General features: G+C 44.5%; 1 protein-coding gene across 5 annotated transcripts in view; it reads left to right on the forward strand.

The window, feature by feature from the left end:
- The first annotated feature begins 1,379 nt into the window (after positions 1-1,379).
- The window catches only part of BCL11A (BAF chromatin remodeling complex subunit BCL11A), a 100,024-nt gene continuing 78,990 nt past the window's right edge, over positions 1,380-22,413 (forward strand). For 2 of the 5 annotated variants that reach the window (XM_032410934.1, XM_032410933.1), the window contains exons 1-2: positions 1,380-1,818; positions 8,732-9,061. In XM_032410934.1, coding sequence (XP_032266825.1) covers positions 1,764-1,818; positions 8,732-9,061 — 385 coding nt within the window. In that variant the 5' untranslated portion in view covers positions 1,380-1,763. Of the gene's footprint in view, positions 1,819-4,165; positions 4,307-8,731; positions 9,062-22,413 lie in introns of those variants that run through there. The other 3 variants (XM_032410936.1, XM_032410937.1, XM_032410935.1) reach the window with 3 other exon arrangements.

Below are 22,413 nucleotides of genomic sequence, written 5' to 3' on the forward strand. Positions count from 1 at the left end.
GGTGTGCGCCTTGGCTCTGGGCGCCTGAGCAGCACGGCGTTGACCCAGGGCGGTCACCCCACCACCGTGGTCTCCCCGCTGCTCCTGGGAGCCAGTCCCTCTCTCTCCATTCCCCATTTTCTTTCCCCGGGGTAACAGCACAGGAATAGTTGTGCCCGGCCTGTAAGAAACATTTTTCTTTCCATTCCTCTGTGCTTTAGCAGTTGCTCTTGAGTGGGAGGGGGTGTGTCCATCCCTGGGACCCGGCCCGAGGACGTCCCGCGGCGCCGGAGCACGTTCCCAGGGACTGGAACTCTCAGTACTACCCGTGCTTTGTCCTCTGGCCCGCGGCCGCTCGGTGAGGTGGACGCCTCGGCGCCTTCCTCGCCCCGGGCCGCGGCGCTCCCCTCTGGGGGCTGGAACGTGCCCCGAGTCTGGCTCCTCGTTCTTTATTCCTTGTCCTTTCTATTTGCGACCCTGGGAGCCTCGAGTCCGTGCTCCCAGTTTCATTCAGACCCAATCACTTGTCTGGGCGCTCAGATCCCAGCTTTCCCCCGGCCTCGCCCCCGGCTCGGCCTTGGGGGTGCCCTCCAGCCCGGGCCTGCGCCGCCTCTCTCGCCCTTGCCCCCTCTCTCCAGGCTGCCCAGGCACCTACAGGCCCCGGAGCTGCCTTTCCGGACCCGCAACCCTCCAAACTTGGGCTGGACTCCGTTTTGCTGCGCGCTTCCTCCCGCCTCCCCTCGCCCGCTGCGGAGCTGTAACTTGGAGGCTCAGCTCTCAACTTCGGGTGATTTTTCTTTGCTATCCTCTCCTCAGGCAAAGTTTCCCGAGCGCAGCCCCGAGCTCAGGGCTTTCACTGCAGCCCTGGGCGTCCGCACGCGGGGAGCGAGCGCAGCAGCCGCGCGGCGGTGAGGGGAAGTGGGTGTGCGCACAGAGGAGGGTGTCCGGGAGCAACTCTACCTGGCTTCCCTCCGCCCGCGCTTCCCGGGACCCAGGCTGCAGCCTCGCCGTATACTCTTGCCTTTTTTTTTTTTTTAAGTAATCTTTCATTTTAGGGTCCGCGTCCGGGGGGGGGAGCAGGGCGCACGTCTCGCTCCCCCCACCCTGCTCCCCCCCAACCCCGCCGCCCCTTTCTTCTCTCCCGGCCACGCTGCCGCCACGGCGCTAGCTGCGGCCACTGGTGAGCCCGCGGCCCCAGCGCCCCCTCCCCTCCGCCCGCCCCTCCCCCGGGGGCCGCGTCTGGCGTCTGCAGAGCCCCCCGCCCCGCACCTCCCCCGCCCCGCACTGGCCATTGGCTTGTCCTGGTCTCTTTTTCATGTCCAGCCCCTGATGTGTGTCCATTGGTGTGAGCTTCCCCTTCCCTCCTCCCCTTCTCTCCTGCTCGCCCTGCCCATGTTTTGTGTGTCTCTGTCCATCCAGACTCCTGACGTTCAAGTTCGCAGGGACGTCACGTCCGCACTTGAACTTGCAGCTCAGGGGGGCTTTTGCCATTTTTTTCATCTCTCTCTCTCTCTCTCTCCCTCTATCTCTCTCCTCTCTCTCTCTCTCTCTCTCTTTTTTTTTTTTTTTGCTTAAAAAAAAAAAGCCATGACGGCTCTCCCACAATTCATCTTCCCTGCGCCATCTTTGTATTATTTCTAATTTATTTTGGATGTCAAAAGGCACTGATGAAGATATTTTCTCTGGAGTCTCCTTCTTTCTAACCCGGCTCTCCCGATGTGAACCGAGCCGTCGTCCGCCCGCCGCCGCCGCCGCCGCCGCCGCCGCCCGCCCCGCAGCCCACCATGTCTCGCCGCAAGCAAGGCAAACCCCAGCACTTAAGCAAACGGGAATTCTCGCGTAAGTAACCCAATAATAGTAATAATAATTATTAATAATCACGAGAGCGCGCAGGACGAGAAGTAAGAGCGAGGGGGAGAGAGGGGTGTGTGCATGCATTTTTTAATTTTTTCACGAGATGAACCTCCGAGAGTCGGGGTAAAAGCTTAAAGGGAGAAAAACAAACAAACAAACAAAAACCAAACCTCATCCTATCCCGAACCACAGCCGTACGTACACTTTTGGGATAGCACGCACCTTTTAATTTTTATTTAATTCACAAAAATTTGACTCCTCCTCTTTCATGCTTTCCGCTGCTTTATTTCGCTTTTCGAAAAGGAATGCAATGATTTCCCCTTCAATTTTGCAAAATAATGAACAATGCTATGGATGCGAACAACTCTCTTGCAAACCTAGAGGAGGGAGCTGGAGGGGAAAAGGGGGGTTGCTTCCACTCACCGAAGGAAGGAAAACGGGGCGGGAGGAGGGAGCCCAAGCCAAAAAAACAATTCCCTGGGAGAAAAGAGGTGAGACTGGCCCTCGGACAGCAGCGCGCTCACGGTCAAGTGTGCATCAGGAGGAAAGTAGTCATCTCCACAATAGTGAGAAAGTGGGATTGTGGGAGGGGGGCCCCCCGGCGCTCTGGAGTCTGCCGAGTGTGGAGAGGGGCCGCGGCGGCTGGGAGAGCTTGGCGACCGGGAAGGACGGGAGTCTCGGCCGGCGCTGCCGCCTTTTGTTCCGGCCCGAGGTGGGTGTTTGTCCCGCTGCCTTTTGTGCCGGCTCCTCGCGCTTGCCCTTCCGCGCCTCCGCCGCCGAAGTGCAGGAGCAAGGGCCCAGGGCGAGCGGGATGGAGGGAGGGCGCTCGGGCCGCCGCCGCCTGGGTTCCCGCTGCCCGCCCATCCCAGACGAACCTCAGTGGCGGCGAAAAGACGTGAAAAATAAAATAAAAATAAAAACAAAAATAAAACAAGGCAAGAGGATGTAAAATTTCTCGCCCCCAAACAGAAGCCAAACGCTCAGCCAGCCGTTTTCTGCAACGCTCTCCTCTTTGACTCCCCCACCCCCCCTTCAAAAATCTCAATCTCTATTAGAGGGGGAAAAATACAATTACCCCCTTCCCCAAAACCCCTTTGATTGCAAACTTAGAGCGCCGGCGGCATGGAGAGGGAGCGAGGAACTCCCTCCTCTTACTATTTTTTGGAAGATTTTCAAAAAAAGTGGAAGTGGATTTTGATTGGGAAAAATCTCGTGTCTGAATGTTTACAAGCACCGCGTGTGCGGGAGCCTCCTGCCAACAAACAGACAGAGGACCGAGCGCGGCGCGGCAGCCCGGGAGCGAGCGGCGGCGGCGGCCGGGCCTCGCCCGGGCCTCGCCGGGCCTCGCCGCGCCCCCGCCCTGCTCGAGATCGCCCACCCCGCGCCAGCCGTCTGCCCGCCCGCACAGCGGCAGGCCGAGCGGCGACTCCGCGCCAGCCGGGTCCACAGTGCACTTTCGCCCCCAGCACAATGCCCAGACCTTCTCCCAGCCCACCAGACTGCGAAATCGGCTGGGGAGAAACTCAGCTTTGTGAAGCATTTTTATTTTTCAAAGCAATTGAAAAAGCGCGTCTGCCGCCCCCTCCCCCCGCCCCCGGACGTTCTTGTCCACAGCTCCGGACCGCGGGGAGGTCACCACGTGCTTTCCTTGCCCCCCTCCCACTGGGTCTGGCCACTAGCCCCCGCCTCCCGAGCGCTGCCAGGCCAGGTGTGTGTGTGGGGGGGTGAGATGGGGGGGTGGGGAGGTGGGCAGAGTAGTATGTGCGAGTGTGTGTTTGGGGAGTGCTGGATCCCGGTACTCCGTGCACCCCACCCTTGAGTTGCTGCCCTCTAACCAGGGCCTGTCTTGGTCAGCGGTGAGGGGATGGCGGTGGTCCTTTTGAGTCTTTATGGGGTGGTGGGTGGGTTACTGGGTCCTGGCTAACAGAGTGCGTCTGGAAAGGCGGGCGGTGGGCACTTAGGAAAGTTTGGCAGCCGGGGAAAGAAAGGCGTGAGAGGGCCCACATCCCTTCCCCTCCTCATTTGTGACCCTTATTTTAATTTTTGATGCAATTTAAAACCACCACCTATACCCAATTTTGTATTTATTAAAGGGTTGGGGGGTGCGCATAGGGAGTTGAATTTTTCACTAGGCCCTGGAACTTGTCACACACTTCGGAAGCTCCCCCGCCCCGGCACGTTGCGGGGCCCTCCCTCTCCCCACCCCCGCGCATCCCTCCCTCGTCGCTCTCCCCCGCCCCCCACTCCCCCGGCCGCGCCGGATGCGGAGCAGACGCGGCGCGCGGCGGTGTGAAGTTACAGCCCGGCCAGGTACCGGCGGGAAGGAAGGGCAGTGTTCGCAGGACTCGGGAAAGCCCGGCCCTTCTTCGGAAGGATGCACTGGGGGCTCAAAGGACCGACTGAGGCGTGCAGTCCGGGCTGCTCCCCTGTCCCCCACCCACTCCCGGGTCCATCTCGGGACACTCCAGGCTGGGTGGGTTTAGCCGGCCTCTAGCCTTGTCTCATTGCGGTTTTTGGGTTAAGGGACTAGTATGGAGGGGGTGCGGGGGCCGCTTCTTTCTCATTTTCTGGGTGCGCAGAGGGGGCGGGAGCCATTCCGGTCTTCAAGACCCCCCCCCCCCAATCCTCCGCTTCTTGGGCTGACTGAGCCATTCGGTCGCTAGGAGGCAGAACAAGATCAAGAAAGCTCAGCGAACTTGAACCTGTACCAGAGCCTCCCCCACTCCCTGCTCTGCGTTTCTCGGCCGGGGAGGGACGCGCTTTGCGAGGGTGGGGGTGGGGGAAACGGACGGTTAGGCAGAATTCCCTTTCTCCCCCCATCACCCCTTATGTCTTTGTTCTTCATTTTGACTTTAAAAATGCTCCTGGCCAGGGCTGCGGAGAAGCGCTCGGGAGCGCGGTCGACAACCCGGTGCGCCGGGCGCTGAGTGGGGTGCAGTTTTCGCTTTCTTTTGGGGCGGGCATTTTTGGTAGGGAGGAAAAGGGGAGTACGCACTCTCAGCTTTCGAGGCAAGGCCAAAGGGCGGGATCCAGCAAGTTTGCACTTAGTCTCCTGGTTCACTTCTTCTACCCCCATACCCCCGCGCAAAGCACGGACAACGGCGGCTACGTTGGGGTTGCACGGCGGCTCTGCAGCCGGACCTCTGGCTCCCCCGCCTCCTGCAGCTCTCGCCTCGGAGCCCGAAATCACAACAATAGTAATAGTTATCATAATGATGCGGGCTAGCAGCATCATTAATAATGAATAACCGCAGCAGCAGCCGCCGCCGCGCTGCGCACACTCGTGCCCGGAATTGCGGGAGAAACGCATTTGCAGAGATTACCCCAAAGTAAAAAGTGTAAGCCTGGGGACACAGAATGAATTTCGGGGCCCGCGCTTGAGGGGTGTGTGTGGTAATACCGAGACTGCACCAGGTTAACCAGCCGAGTTTTCCAAGCCTCACTTCCCATTTCTCCAACTGGCGGGGCCGGGGAACGGTGGTCACCCTGAGGCCGGGCTGGACGGCGGTGGAGGCGGCAGTAGGGGCCCCTGGCTGCCCGTCGCCTCCCGGCCTGGCCCGCGCCCCACGGCCCGGCAGCCGCCGCTGCACGTGTTTGCAGCGAGCGCGGCCGGAGGCTGCAGCCAGCAAGCTTCTTGCTTTGTGCTTCAGAGTCCCGGCGCCCAACTTCACTTTCGGCAAAGCCCGCCCCCGCCGGGCCCCCTGCCCCGGGCCTATCGCCCTAGCCTTCGCTTTTGTTTCTTTGCTTTTCCTCTCCGCATTTCAGACTTGGTGTGCTTCCTTACCCTGTTAAGACAATCAAAAGGAAGGACTTGGAAAGCAAACTTGAAGGCATAGCTCCTTTTCCCCCTCCCCCTCCCCCAGCAGCCCTCGTTTCCCTCGCTTCTTCCCTACATTTCTTCTAAAGCTTTTTTTTTTCTCTTTAAATGTATTCCTTTGCAACTGCAGAGAGGAAGGAGATCTCAGTCAGCCGCTGGGGCATTGAGACGTTCCAGTCTGTTTTACTGTTTCAACGCAGAAGCATTTTATTTTCTATTTCTTTCTCCTCTTGTAGAGAATTCGCGGCTAATTATTATGATTATTTGCCCACTCCCTTCCACTTCAATCCTGGACTCCCCGCTTTGTAGCGGGAGGTTTAGGCCAAAGCTTAGAAGCGATGGTATTGTGGGGGCGAAAGAGGATGGAGTTGAATTGAGGGAGGGGGTAAAATGGCTGAGGTTAGGAATGTTTTTAGGGAAAGAGGAATTTGCATTAAAATACAGAGAAATTATCAGATGCCCAGAAAGGAAATGTTGATTACCACTGAGAAAAGATGTCAATGCAAATCAGTAGACTACACCAAGAGAATGGTATTTTCATATTTTCTTTGTGCCCCACTTCGTCTCATTTTTAATAATATAGCAGCAATAATAAGAACACGTTTTGGTATTTCTCTGAACATTACTAGCCAAATGTTTTGCAAGAAGCCCGATGTTAGACGTATTTCATACATTAGGATATAATTCTTGTTAATTAGCAATAATTTACGTTAAGAGCATAGAAAATGTTGAGGTTACAGGTTTTATATCTGTACATTTGATCATCTTGTTATTTTCAAGAACTTTGCCTCCTATAAAATTAATTAGGTGAAATGTGGAGGTGTAATCAGCAACCTCTGAATTACCACTTCATTTCCTGGTTTTGATTGTAAATCAGTTCAGTCACTACATTTAGAAGACTTTAACCAAGTCTGTTTGCACCGCATTACCTTTAACTATTTGATACCTAGGAGAATATTTCCTTTTCCTCCTAAATAATATTTCCACTTTCAGAAATATGTCAGGCCTTGGGGATAAAAAAAAAGAATCTTAATGGTGGAGTTTAAAAAAGGGTTTTTTTGCAAAGGTTCTACGTAGTACTAACTTTAATAAAGCAAAATATTATCTCTGAGTCTTTCTTTAATCTGTGAACCTCAGAACTTGTAGTTAGTGCTGAACAACAACAATAAAAAAAGCCACATTTGTCAATGTGTACTTAAAAATCCTTAATTCAAATAGCAGTGATCTTGGAGATGACTTCCCTATTCGGTTCCTCACTTGGTCAAAATGAAAGCAAATGTAGGAGTAAAATGACATAGAGGCATAATGCAAAAGCACTTCCGTTTATCTCCTTTTATTTAAAAAGCGTGCATGTGTATTCTGTATTTATCTTTTGGTCAGTATGTTGGGCAAAGAAACATAAGTGCTTACCTTGCTGCCTTTATTAGTGGGAATATAACCTTCATATTCCTGTGGTGACCTTATGTTAAATTAGGAGGAGTACCAGAGGCTAGAAATTATGACATGTCCTACTTGAGCACAGGTGCAGCTAGGCAGGGCTCTCTCAATATTATTTCACCCAGCACATCTGGGAGTTACTCCAGATCTTCCCCCTCAATATTCAGCCTGGGTAGGGTTGAAATAAATTTAACCTGAGTTCACTGGATTTTTGCACTTTATCAAAATCGGTTCCAATATTCTACACTCAAATTAAAATCTATTTTTTGATTCTCTGTGGCTTTAAGTTCATTAAATGTGAAATTGGCAGCTTGCTAAAGAAGGTCAGACTGATTAACTGTTTAAGACTTGTACATTTTCTGCTTCAGTTTTATTAACTGGCAGCATCCTGGATGTGTTTTGTATTTTGTGATTTTTTTTGATAGAGTAAGCATACGGTTTCAGGAGCAGAGACTTAACCAACTCTCTTTTCCTCTTTGGAAGGTTAAAAAAATGATAGAAGCTGTTCAAATGAGATGCTGGAGTATTTTGGTGCAAAGTTAAAAAAAAAAGGAAACAGGAATGAAAGACATATCTACCTTGTTATACCATCCGCTGGTGATTATGTGTGTAGAAATAGTCCCATAATGAAGCGTTTTGGAGCTCATTCAGAAAATTAGTCAACTTTGACAACATTAGGCTAAGTATTTCAAGTCTAAAGAAAGGACTTCTCAGCCTTGTTCTGAAATGTGGCGTTTGCTTGACCATTCTGATTTTTATGTGATGGAGGCCACCAAGTGCAAACATGTTTAGAATATTTTAGGCATTCCTTTCTTCAGAATGAAAAAATGACTAATTGGCTTATTTTCTTAAGTACTCAAAAGTATCCCATTTAGCTAATGTGTCTGAGAAGAATTGCCAGTGAATTTGGTATTTCTTTGATTTTGTGGCACTGCTGAGAGTGAGATCAGAAAGGTTTTTGCAGTATGAATTATGCTGCGTTATGATTATTATTTAGATCCGTTTCACAGGTGAATGCAGTCGTTTTCTTATTATGACGGTGTAAATGTGGCACATTTTCTGTGTGATATAGTAGCTTTCTAATTTATGAAGCTATGTCTCTGTATACTTAGGAGTATATACATTCACACACAAAGGGTGTGTGTGTTTATTCACCTCTCCTTTTTTATTCTTTGGCACAATGGACAACTTAGTCTGTAGGAAAAAGAAACAAATTTGGTTTCAGTACATGTTTTTACTAGTTTTGGGGGTAGTTATTATTTAAGCTTTCTTTATATTCCCTGCCTTAAGGATTTATTTAACAGTCAACATTGTTTCTAAACTCGCAAACCAAACACAGTTTATAGTGTGTGTGTGTGTGTGTGTGTGTGTGTATGTATGTATGTATGTTTTCTCAGGAGTTAGGGAAGTCAGAGAGTTTTCTTTAAATATATGATGATTTGCCTCATTGATAAATTTGCTTTCTTGTTGATAATCTTCACATCCTTACATGTTTTAGGTGCTCACGTTTTCTGGGTATTATATGAAGGAGCCTAGAAACACTTTATATAATGTGGTGGGATGGGATGGGGTTGAGAATGTATTTCCCCCTTTTCTCTCTTCTCTGGCGCTCTAATAATTGTGCTTTTGTTTCTCCAACCACAGCCGAACCTCTTGAAGCCATTCTTACAGATGATGAACCGGACCACGGCCCTTTGGGAGCTCCAGAAGGGGACCATGACCTCCTCACGTGTGGGCAGTGCCAGATGAACTTCCCATTGGGGGACATTCTTATTTTTATCGAGCACAAACGGAAACAATGCAATGGCAGCCTCTGCTTAGAAAAAGCTGTGGATAAGCCACCTTCCCCTTCACCAATCGAGATGAAAAAAGCATCCAATCCCGTGGAGGTTGGCATCCAGGTCACGCCAGAGGATGACGATTGTTTATCAACGTCATCTAGAGGAATTTGCCCCAAACAGGAACACATAGCAGGTAAATGAGAAGCAAGGAGAAAAGCTGTTTGCATGTTTTCTTTTCATTTTCAGAGGTGCTGTAGCCAAGCACTAAGGAGTGGTGAAGTGCTTTCTGTATTTCTCCATGTGACTGTCCCTGACAGCCCTGTAATGTTTAAAATAATCATTCCTATTGCTTACATCCAGAACACAAAAAAAATAAATATTTTCCACTTCACTGAGTCAGATGTAGGTGGTACACACACCTGATGCCCTCTCTCTGGATCTACTGATGCTGAATTTCTTTTCTTTTTTTTCTCCCCTTCTCATTTTTAAGTGTTGAACCTTACTCTACGTGGCCCAGTTTCCACTGTCCATTTCCAGACATGGTGACAAGTCAGAGGCAAAAGTGGCCATACAGACATTTGGTGGTTCAGCCGATGACCTCTTTGAGTCCGAATACCTGGTCAGACCTCCCTAGGGGTACAGTTAGTTCTCAAGGCTTCCATGAAGTGGGGTGGGCTGGCAGGATGTTTTGGAATGGCTAGAAAGAGTTAACTGAGCTTCAGGGCTAGCCTTGGATCCATATTGGCTGTCAGCCCGTATGGGGCTGTAATTAAACACAGCCCCGTGGTGGGATGACACTGTGACCTTGACTTTAAGATGCCATTTTCGACTGGCCAGGCCAGAGTAGAGAGGGCAGTTGCTGAAGCGCACAGACATGCTTACTCGAAAAGTTTAAGGGCATGCTGGAAATTTCAAAAGGTTGGTTTGACAGGAACGGCTGCTCCCTGCAGCCTGCCTCCTCAGCTAAATGATAAATGCTTCTCTGTGCTCTCTCTTGTCTCTGATGTGGTTTTGACAGATGTATCTTGATTTTGTTTGTGGTTTACACAACCACATGTCACCCTTACAAATGTCCAGTCCAGACTTTCCCTGTTTCTGCTATAACACAACGTAAAAATTCTATTGGAAAAACACATACCCATATTCAACAGCTCTCCTTTCGGTTAATTTTAGCAGAGAGGTAGCTAGGTGTGTGGGTTTCTCAGCAGCTCACGGGGAAAAAGAATTAGCGGGCTAACAGAGGGACTTAAATCCCTACTCTAAGTGATAAACAGCAGCCCTATATAGTGACCTTTAAGACGTGTTTTTGTGAAACAACAGTGATTTAGCACACAAGACAGAGTAAATGCAGAGTCTGTGGTGCCAAAAATACCAAGACTGTTGGTGGACCCCTTTCTTCTGTTTCCCCCTGCCCCCTTCCCTAAAAGGCAGAAGGTTTGTTCAGTTTTAGGAAAGAGTGCGTATAATCAGTTGATTCACTGAAACTTGTCTTTCTGACCTAGTTTGACCACAGAGTTGAACTGTAGTAGGTCAGTGGTCCAGAGGGGATTAAATGTTGTATTATTTCTCCTTTTCCCCTCTGGAATTTGATCATTAAAATCAAACGTGCCATTTTCTTTCTTTCTTTCTTCTTTTTTATTTTAATGCTTCCTGCAGTAACACTCAGATACTTTTCATTTAGTGAAACGAGAAATCTGTACCAGAGAAGCTGCATTTACAAAATATTTTTCTAGACTCCACCACATTTAGCTTAAGTGACATGTAGGTTAAGCTTTTATACCCCCGCTCCCCCCCACCCCCCCCAGTAGGATATGGCAGTGACCATTTCCATGTGCTGTCTTGTGACTGGAAGGAAAACGTAAGGCATGATTAATGAAGCAAGAGCCGGCAGAAGGGGATTTGTCGACTTCGGAGATCCAAAGCCTTTCTAAATCACCAAATATGGAGTAACACTTGCGTGATGTAACATCGTATTTACATATCGAGCTGCTCGTTTAAAAGACAAAACACAGTGTCTGTCAAGCAGGAATTAAAACCACACTTCTTACTGAGGTCCCAAATAGGTTATTCACTCTCAGATTAACCAGCTCCAAAATTCTGTGCTTCTGTACTTAGAAGAGGAATCTAAAAGCTGGGGGGAAGGCACTGTAGTGAAAGCTTTTTACTGTGATAGTTGTGAATCTACATAAGGAAAGAAAAGATACTTTCTTTAACTTCTGGTTGTCATAAAGGTTTTTTTTTTTTTCTTAAAACCTGGTACAATAGCAGAGCCTAGAGAAGCACCCCGCCCTGCCAAAAACAAAAACAAACACAAACACAAAAGAAAGCAAAAAGAAAAGAAAGCAAATTTAAAATATGTTTTAGAGTGCTAATACTAAATAATTTCACTGAGATGAAAAGCAGTGTAAGCTATCTAAGATATTCAATGGGTGCACCAGCGCTGCAACCCAGGTGAGGTAAACCTTTCATGCACAAATAATTACAAAGTCTTGATTCCTTTCATTGTGTTTAATCACCTGTTCCCACCCTGGAATTGGCTGAACATAAATAGCGTGGTCACATCTCAAAGCGAGATGTCAGTAACTAGAATCACGACTTCTCATAATTCACAGTAATGAATTAAGAGTTTCCTATGGTGAAATTAACATTCTACCATTGCACATAAATTAAGATGCCTTGGCCCTCAGGTGCCTCTGAAGGGAAGTTCTGGAAGACGGCTGTGCACAACTAGCCCATTTCTCTCCAGCACGTCTTCCCAGTTCCAAGTCTTCTTTTCTTTTTATGGTGAGGAAGGAAACAAGAAGAATAATCATTCGGTAGATATTTGAATTGTGTCACAAAAAGAAAGGAGAAGCAATACTCCATATTAGGAGAGAGATCTATTGATGAATCTCTAGAAGAATATGTTTGGCAACCACATAAAAGGTAGTCATTTAAGTGCGCTGTGTAGGAAAGGCTTTATTAAAGTGATGTAAGTTGGATTTGAGCTCAGTGTGCTCTGTGCCATTTTATAGGCAGGAAGCAGGAGTAAAACAATGACAGATTTTCCTGAGATAAATAAAGCTTAGAATTTGGGGCTTTCAGATAGGAGAATAAAGTAGAGTTCTTTAAATCCTTAGTAAAGTGATATGCATTTTGACTGTACACAGGCCTCTCCAAGAGGAGTATTTTTTTTTTTTAAGAAAGGATGATTTTTACCTGGCGAATAGATGGGTCTGTGCTCCAGCACTTCACCCATGTACGTGTGTTAACACATCGACGTTAATCAGTTTGGTTTCTCATTTCATTCAAATATTCAAAATATTGCGTGACGATGATCCATTGAGACCACTGAAATAGTATTCATTTAACTGGAAATGAGCAGGTTATATTGCGTGGGGTCCAGTGCATGTATTTGTGTTTCAGATATTCACCACGAGGTATGAGCAGCCTGTGTGTGACTGGCAGTCAGGGCTTTTAATAGGGGTGTTGCTGTGTTTTCTAGTCTCCTATTTTATGATGGGGGAAATACTCATCAAAGACTAGTGAATGGGAAACTGCTGTTCACTTATAGAAAAGGCCAAAAATATAATCCCACAGTGTCAGATTTGAGGTTTTGGCTTATTATACACAGAAATCTTCAAATTAGGGTTGGACTGTTATGAAGTTAGCTTTTTAAGAGAATGGGAGAAGATATGACCAGTGCTATAAAATGTAGTCAAGTCTACTACCATTGATAAATACGATTTTTTTCTCCTTAAAATTGTGAACATAGGCCTTTATATCGGATATTTCAAAATTATTTGCTTAGGTAATATACCTCATCACTGGATAAAAATATGTAAGACAGTTACTCTAATGGGAGGGAGAAATACTAATTCAAAACAGAAATACATCAGCATGTTACTTAAAGGTAAATCAAATATAACATGCTTTTCAGAATCTAGAAAATCAACTTGCCTTTTCCTTTTGTACCCATTCTAATTCTCTAGCTCAGACTGGATTTGGAATGTATTTGTATACTTCATGGTGTGACTGTAAATGAGACTATAAATTGTAGTATCCTAGTATGACTACTTACTTTTAATTTCTTTTTATTCGAGTGATTCTGAATAAAAACCACTGACTTCTGAAGTGAATTTTTAGCATGGCAGCTGAAAAAGAAAACAACAAACAAACAAAAAAAACCCCAATGTACTGGTGAACATTTTACTTACCTTCTGAATCCAGAGAATAGAGAATATTGTTTCCTTATATATATCTAGGATTTTCATTGGGAGCGTGTGTTTGTGAGGCCACTACCCAAAGACTCATGTTCATGAGTCTGGGAGTCCTATATACAAGCTGTATTTGTAAATAAGACCGAGAAAGGTTGTGAACTGGCAGCTTGGATGTTTTGTCAAAGTACAATGTCAGAGAAACTCTCTCTAAGACAAATTGTAAATAGAACTGTCACAGTGATTGCATGATTGAGCCACAGAAGTGTCTTACAATTGTTGGCATTGTCAGAGGACTTTTGAAAGCTTAATTAAACACAGTGGCCCGCATGGCTGCTAAATTTACTTCGGAAAGCCAAAAAGGAAAAAAAAAATTTTTAAATGTGGAAGATCCCAAAGATCCCAAAGTTCTTCAGACATTACCCTTTCGGTGACACAGAAAAGAGGCATTGTGCATTTTCCTAGTTGTCTTTTATAAATAATAGTTTTGAGAATAGGGCCACGTGATATGAAGATCATCCTGTGTGTGATGTAGAGATTGTGTTAGTTTTTCTGTCTCCTGCTGTTACAGACAGTTAATGTAAAAATGGCCTTTTATTGGAAACACAAATATGTATTCACTTCAAGAACAGGAGCAGAGGGGGAAAGTTTCCCTCCCATTCTCTGTGTTCATTCTATGAAAGCTTAAAAAAACAGTGCTTTAATTTCTTAAATCACCCCATTCCTTGTGTTGCAAGTTGTGCCTTTTACTTTAAAGGATCTGAAATCTGTTTTGCACACCTTTCTCCGAGTGAATGTGGCATTTAATTGTGGAGCTGCCCATGGGCTGGAAAATGCAACTGGGTGTAGAAACGTGCAGGCAATGTCAGGACAGCGAACCTTAAGCTCAGGGAAGAGGAGAGTTGGATGCATATTAATGGCACATTTTCGAGTCCTGGAAAATCATTAATTTCACACCATAGCCTCAATGTAGTTTGGCTAATGTGGGAGGACTAAATTGGAGTATATAACAAACGTGCAGACCCTAGGGAAGCATTTTTCAGAATTTCGTGATTTCTTAAGTGAAAGTATTTAAGAAAGAAAAGAATAGATGAATGGTGGCAGTGCACACTAGTCAGTAAGAAAGGAAGAAAAGTTTGGCTTTCCTTTGGGGGAAAACATGAAATCGAACCAAAGTAGCACAGCTAGGGAGATGCACCGAGATTGCGGCATTCAATGTGAATTTAATGTACTTTGGTTGGTCTGTTCACACTCTTTACTGCACAAAGGAATCATTTGACAAAATTTACCCAAGTCCCAGTCTGTTTTTACATACCGTAGTACTAGCTTCATGCAATAAAAAGCACTTAGCATCAAACTGGACCCAGCCTGGCACCTTGCCACTTTTTTAGAAACAGATTTAATCACCAAGGATCTTTAGTACCTTTCTGCTTGTTCAGATTTCATTTGGGTCATGGTTATGTCAGCAGTGTTGTTATTACAAGGATTAAAAAAGAAAAAGATTTTAACTTAGTGCCCATTTTTAACATTGTCTCAAATCAAGCAGGTTTTTATATTATGTGTCAATTTGGAGGACATTAATAAAGTTCATAAATATGTTCAGACCATGTAATTTAATGGATAATAACCAGTACTTTTATTTGTAATGACAAATAGAAAATTGGCCATTGTATCCCTCCCTCCTCTATTCTTTCCTCCTACCCAGGTAAATAAGCATCCTTAAACTGCTTCTCCCTGTTACTTCCAGGGTATAGAGGCTCTGGCCAATATCAGTAAATTTACCTTTGTAATTTGCCATGTAGTTTTTACAACAATGACCTAATTAATTTGAGCACGAACCATATTATTGCTACTAGAGTCATTTTCTGTCACAAACTTAATTTCCAGGAAATGTAACCTGACGAATAAGAATGCTTTAGCTCTCCACATGTGCTCCTAGAGACCAAAGGCAAATTTAAAATAATAATAATAATAATAAAATGCCAGCATTATTAAAGCCAGTATGCTTGATGCCAAACTCAATTTGAAGCCAGCAAACATAAGACTGTATTTCTAATCAGTTTTAGAATGTAACGTATTCCATATTGCGTTCACTGGAATCTGTCTCTCTGCTTTTTACTGGCCAGCTGCACTCCCTATGCATTTTTAAAACATTTCAGCAAAGGCTTTTGCTGTTCTTAGCAGGGTTAGTAACTTGGGGTCTATTTCTGAGCTCATTCGTCATTCTGCGATGGCATTGAGTTAGGTTGGCAAGGGAAGGATTTGAAGCATGGGGGGTGGTGAGGTCACTTCTGACCCCAGCAGGGAATAGGTGAGCTTCATTTGCCTTTACAATAGGCGCACAGTTACTGCACCTTGGAGGAGCACTCAGGTGCCGCTCAGATGGGCGCATGTAAATGCCCTGTCAGATGCGGAGCTGGAATATTAATGCTCCTTCCACCACCGCACCATAATAAAGCTGTACACAGCAAGCTTAATATGCAGCTAGTCTGGGGAATTGTGTAAACTTAGATAGCCCAGTGTGAAAGACAGCAATGTAAAAATGCTCGATATGCTACAGTTTCCATTCTTGTTCTCCTTTGATCTATAGCAAAATGAAAACATCATCCTTTCCTCCTCTTGGAGTTGTCTCCCCAACTCTGCCACCTCCCAATCCACCACCAGAATTTTTTGCATGTGTGGTATGGAGAAGTGCGACATAATTTGTTTCATATGGTTAATTACAGGCGTTTGAATATTTAAAATTTTAAATAGCCGCAGTTCCAGCTTTTCCTGTTAAAAGTATGTGATTTGAACAAAGGGAATACAGTGTAAATATTTGTGGTGATTTGCAACACCCCTCTCTCCCCATTAAACACATACACACACGCGCGTGCGCGCGCACACAGACATTCAGTTTAGATCTAGTGCTGACTTAAAAGACTTCTGTACCTTCATTTATACTTTTTTTTTTTTAACCAACTCTCAGTTGGAACTCCATTAAAACATTTCGCCATTATTTTTTGAGTCCACTTTTGCTTGAGGTTTTTAAAGAGGATTTTTATAATGTGTTCATTTAACAGAATCAACAGCTGTCAGAACCAGTTGTGGTAAATCCACAAAACGTACAAAAGAAAATACACACGTTTCCTGAAACAAAACACTTGGAAAAATAAGCTGCCAAGAACTGGTGAATGAGAAGTTTGCAGACAGGGAACCGGAGTGTTTCATCTCTGGAGACTGATGTGAGCGGATCTGATGCAATGCCCCTGGAAGGCTTACCTGACCAGGTGGCTGCGCTGGGGTGGTGCTCCCCATGCACGCAGGCTGGCCGGGGCTGCAACTTGCTCCTTCTGCCCTCCTTTTTTTCCTTTTTGATCTTTCTACAGAGATAAAATACCAAGTTTGTAGAGTGCTAAGCAACAAATTCTATCCACTAAAGGTGAGATGATCAGATTTAAACTTCCTGTAAAAGAGGTGAGAAGGCGCCCAGCACACCCTTTTCCAGATAGAGTTGGCTGTGTGTTATGCCGAATGGAATCGGCCCCGCCAGGGAATTCCCAGTGGGAGCATGGAGCAGGCCTGCTGATGAAGGGGATACCTGGGGACCTTGGGTCACTCACAATGCGTTTCTGTTTGTATCTTCACTCTTGTGAGCATTGGCGATGAACAATTACACCTACAATTTGATCTGAGTTTTAGATACAGGTGAGTCCACTGATTAAAAACTCCCATTAAAATGAAGAATGGAATTATTGTGAAGCCTGCGAAGGTGCTTTTGCAAAAAGAACACAGGTGCTGTTGTGTCCCCCGCCCTCTGGTTTCTGTTTTCTTTTTGAATTTTCTACAAAACACAAGGAAGCCTCATGCTAAGCATCAGGGCACTTAAATTCATATTCATCAGTTGTTCATTTTCTTGATATGTAATGATGCATAAAAAAACTGCAAAAAACATCACATCTGTTAATTTTTAGAGAAAGAAGGTGTAGCTTGGAATTTTACCTTAGTTGGAGCACAAGGCCCTACATGCCATGTTTGATCTTTTTACGTTTTTAAATATGGAGTTTCTCTTTGGGCCAAAAAAAACCAAAACCAAAAACCAAAACAAAAACCCCAAAACAAAACTCTGAAGCATTTCCCTTTACTGACTCAGGGGATACCACGATTTCATGATTGATTTACGTTTAGGGGGCAGCTCACAATGAACCATTTACTGCTCCTTTTAGCCCCCTCCTCCACAAGTCTTTGAGTTCACAGTTAAAACAATACATTAACCAATGTTAAATTTTAAATCTCATGAGTTTCTCCTACTCCATCCTGTCCTAAGATTAAAAAAAAAAAACAACACAACTATTCTTTTACATTTAAAAGTGAACATTGGCTACTGAAGAATGATTTAAAGGCTGTGAAAATTTTTAATAATAAATCGTAACCTTCTCATGTTATGTTTTTGTTATGTTAAGGGGAAAAAATCAATAAGGAAAAATTTAATTCTGATAAAGATACTCTTGGATCTTTGAAAACAACTGCTGTCCTTTTAACTAAAACATTTGAGCAGCTTCAAAGACTATGTATTTCTTCTGATCTTGGAGCTGTGTGACTGGTAGCAAGAAAGAAAAAAAAATCTTATTCTACATACAAGTGGATTGCTTAACAAGTCTGCACAGACACGTACTTGTTTGTACAATAGAGATAAAAATTCCTGTATAAAAATAATTCAGCTGCTGACAGCAGGCATTGTTGTTGGACCTGTCTTTTGTGCTTGTCCCAGCTCTGGGCCCCCTCTCCCCCCTATCTGCTTGGGACAGCTTGCTGCCTACAGACTCCTGACCAGAAGTTAATTGCTATATATTAAATGTATAGGTATTGTATCTAAAGAGGAACATCTCAAGCCTTCCTGTATACGTTCCACTCTCCTTTCTGATGTGATTGCGGCGCTGCCAGCAAAGGGGTGGCAGGCAAACGCTCTAATAGGGAAAATGACTTGAAGGCAGTTAGGGGAAATTTGGCCTTCAGGTCCCATTTGCTCTGCAGTGTAGCATCAGTTTCTAAACTTTTGTTTTTAATCTAATTCTGATTTACTCTGTCACATCCCATATCAACCCTCACTGAACTCTACTCATGTAGAGTAACATTAGTGTCAAACGGAATTGGTCAGGACTGTGGACCTGTGGCTCATACAGATGGTTGTGAATGTGAGTTACATGCAGCTCTGCATCCGATTCTTTCTAATAAACGTTAAAATGGGGCATGTTTCCGAGCAGGGCCCATGGATAAGTGAGCTAAGGAATCAGGGATAGTACTTGGGTATTTTCCCCTTCTCTGTTCTCTTTTCCACTTCCTTGGTATACCTGCCTTTCAGGTAGGAGGATCAATTCTAGGAAAATGTCTGAGGCTGGGGGTGGGAGGGGGGAAAGAGTGGCAGAGGGAAGTTACTGGAGTATTTTCAGTAGGGGTTCAACACAATCACCAAAGCAGAGAGTCTTTTGGGTCCAGAAGCGGAGCAATAAGCACGGGCACGTGGTCCTAAGCTGTTATTCTCAGTCTGACTTGCACACTAGCCGAGATAGGACTTAACATGTGCTTTCATCTGGGTTGGATGTATGGGATGGGGGAAGAGGAGACATTCACTGGGAATTCTATCACTAGAATTTCTTAAATATCATGAGGTTAGTAAGGTGTGAGTTAGCATTCGAGGTGTGAGATAGATTCTTCTCCATACTTGTCATTGGGAAGCATGAAAATTCAAATTCCCACTATGTAATAACTGGGGTGGGGGGTGGACACAACGACTTTCTGAATGTCAGCTGATGTCTGCATGACCTGTTCTTCTTGAATTAAATGCTGTCAGTGTAGGATGGGGGGAACCCCCAGGAAGATAAATACCCAACGACAGGATTTTCAATCCTCAGAAGTAAACCAGATCTCGCTCCTCTGCCTCATATCCTCTCCTTTCTTGTTCTTTTTCTTTTGGAAGCAGAAACTTCTAAAACGAATGCCACTACAAGGCGATGAAAAAGCTGTTTTTATACCACAGTGGATGTTTACACAGGAGACTCAACTTGAGGGGAAAAAGGCTTTTTGGGAGGGTGGTGGGACTCGTGTTAATCTGTTTTGTTGGAGGCCTGTGCAGTATATTGCCTATGAGCAACTCTGGGCTGTTTTTGATAAATTACCATGTTTAGAGATAGGTTTGGCTCTTAAGGGCTTAGTTTTATGAACAAAGTCCGTAACGATGTTTGCAGCCTCTGTTTGTCTCTTAGCCCCTTTGGCTTCACTAGAAGCTCAATGTTTAGTTTAAGCTCAGTCTGGAAGATATAACAATTTTGCATTAAAAAAATGAGGAAATCATAGGAAGAAAAACCCTTTGCTTTTTGGATGAATCTTACTGATAATTTGCTAAAGCTCATTTGAATTTTAAGCACTTCTTTAATCTTCAAAGGCTAAATTGCTTTATGAATATGCATGGTGTGGGCAGACTTCAGTTCATTACCTAGTTGTAAATTCTAATGACCATTAGGTCCTTCCAGTAATTGCGAATTGTTTTGCATTTTTGATTGGCCTATTAACATGTACATTCGGTGCACATCAGGCTGGCCTGTCAGCCTGCTGAAGGAGAAAAAAAAGGTGAAAATTGTTTATAGCACCAAGATTCTTAGATTTTCAATCTTGCAAAATTGATGATGTAAAAAAATTAAAGCAGTGTTTTTTCTTCTCAAGATTGAAAGTTCACCAAGAGATTTGACATATTTAATTTACATGATGACTTTGCACTCCTTCATTAATGCAATTTGCATATGAAGCTGTTGTTAATCACTTTTGATCATGTTTTGTGTATTAGCTGCCTCAGTGGCTCTCCTCCTAGGATGCCCCAGTAGAAAGGAGCAAAATGATGCATCTTCTTGCCAAGTTTCCTTTAGTGAATTGAGGAATTAGAAGTCTAACCTTGAGTAATTACATATGTTTTATCCGTTTTCTTTTAACATTAAGTACAGTTTGTGGAAGTGGTGGCTGGAAGTTGTTCTCATTTGGGGAGAAGACTGTAAAATTCAAGTGTATGATTGAGGCATATCCAGATCTGTGTGGAAATATGTGCTGCCTGTCCCTGTTCCCCCCGCGAAAGTTGTCGGGCAGTTTCATTGTTAAGCGGTTTGATGTCAGGGAGACTTGAATTTTCCAGCGTATTAAGACATCAGGCTTCTCCTTTGGAAGAGAGATGGCTACAAAGTACAGACAGACCTTTGCAACAATGCTTTGGGTTTTTTCTTTCAATATGTGCCTAACACCCACAGCCCTCCGTCTTGGGCCTGGGCTTGGCTGACTTCTTTACCTTTGAGCTCAAGGAAGTTTTCCTGTGGCCTCGTCCGGCTTCTGCTCTCCGCTGCTCTGTCTGTGTCCTTCTCTAGTCACGAGAGTAAATCTTGGTCCCTGGGCTCCCGGGTGCCTCCTTCAAGGTACACAAGTGCCCTGGTTGTGAAAACAAGCTGCTAACTAACGGTTTCCGATTTTTGAGAGACTGTGATTTTGGTATTTGCCCTTGCTGTTGAATAGCCCGTGCTGTATTATTGATGCTCATCTTTGGTCTATGAGTTTATCACTGGTTAACAAGCAGAATCAGAACACGGAAACTGATATTCTGATTAAAAGGAATGTTTAATGAAAGAAAATAAATTGTGATGGAAAATGAACAGTGTGTAAGAAACATAACTACAATTTTAACCTCCGAGGGACCCTAGCACTGCCCTACTGTGACTTCCATCCATACCATGCTAAAAGCATGCTTCAGTTCAAAGTTGTTAATATTCAGCTGGGAAACAGTATCCAGAACACAAATAAATTATTAAGTGCATGAACTTTTTAGGCAGTAAGATGAACTGATGGGGTCCATCTGTGAGATCCAGGGGCTTTTTATTTGTGTGTGTCGAGCGATTCTGCCCTCTCCGACTTCACAGCCTTTGGTCTCCGGCCAACTGCATGCATAATTGATTCCACACGCACTATCATTTTCTTGATGTAATTGCTTTACTAAGATATGATGAAATCTAATGGATAATTTGCTATTTGAAAATGGGCAAAAAAATGTTCATACTTTTTATTGGAGGGAGGGCAAAAGAGAAGGGGGTATTCAGATGACCGGCTATTTAAGAAAACACAACAAAACGGAACAGGCAAAACTAACTCATGCACTCTGCTTCAATCACGTTGCTTGTGGGTAGGAAGGTCTTTGTGACATATGGAAGCCAGTGTGTAAATCTCTCTCTTTCTATCTCATATCACCCTCCTTCATTCCTTCTTTCTCTGTCTCTCCTCCAAACTTTACAAGAAAGGGATCCTAACAAGGTAAAAAGTAAACAATTTAGTCATCACAAGCCTTATTATTCAGTCTATCCAGGAGTTTTGCCATGTCGGTTTATTTAACTTCCAGGAATGTAAACACTGACACAGCCCTAGAAGCAGCCAGAAAGATTACAGTATTAGAGTTAAAAACCGTGAGCACGGAGTAGCTGTGCTTTATACTCAGCTATAATAACACTTTACATTGAAACATAATGGTAAGTCAAAACCGACTGGAAACTTCTGCTTATATGGAGTACAAATTTCATTCTAATAGATTGGCATAATCTAGTGTACCCGGAGTAGATTGTTACATAATGGAGAAACTGTATAAATGTCAAGTACACAAATAATTCTACGGGAAGTAAATGAAAAGTATTAGAATTTCTTAAATCACCATTAAATTTTGTTGGTGGGACAATCTCATTAGGTCCCTCAAAATCATGTGTGGCTTTGCATAAGTCTTTTAAAAATGTATTTTGAGAGAATTTATGGACATTGAAACATTGTTTTAATCCAAACCAGTTCATGCTTTAAATATACCTTAAAAAAATTGTACTGTTTTTCAAAGTACTTAAAGGGAGTGGAGGGGTAGAAAGCATATAAAGTGAATCCATCTCACTGTGGCAAACTGTTTTTCAAGTAAAGTCATAATAATGAACAACACATGATCTGAAATTTGATCAGCAAACATGTACTTATGCCAAGGAATTTCCTTTCTTTCGTTCTTTCATTCTTTCTTTCTTTCGTTCTTTTAATTTCTTTTTTCTCTCTTCCTTTCCTTCCTTCCTTCTTCCCTTCCTTCCTTCCCTCTTTCCTTCCTTCCTTCCTTCTGCCATTCACATACCGAGGTTCTGTAAATCAGTAAAGTAGGGGGAGATCAAATCATAATACACAGAATGGCACAGCTAAGCTATCTTTTGGAAGAAACATTAAATTCACCACCACTAACAACAACAACCACAAAAAAATCTTTTTACAAAACTGGAAATGACAGAATAGTTTTAAAAAGGAAAAAAAAAAAACCCACCCCACC

The sequence above is a fragment of the Phoca vitulina genome, unplaced genomic scaffold, assembly GCF_004348235.1.
Source record: "Phoca vitulina isolate PV1807 unplaced genomic scaffold, GSC_HSeal_1.0 scaffold12, whole genome shotgun sequence".
Classification (NCBI taxonomy): domain Eukaryota; kingdom Metazoa; phylum Chordata; class Mammalia; order Carnivora; family Phocidae; genus Phoca; species Phoca vitulina.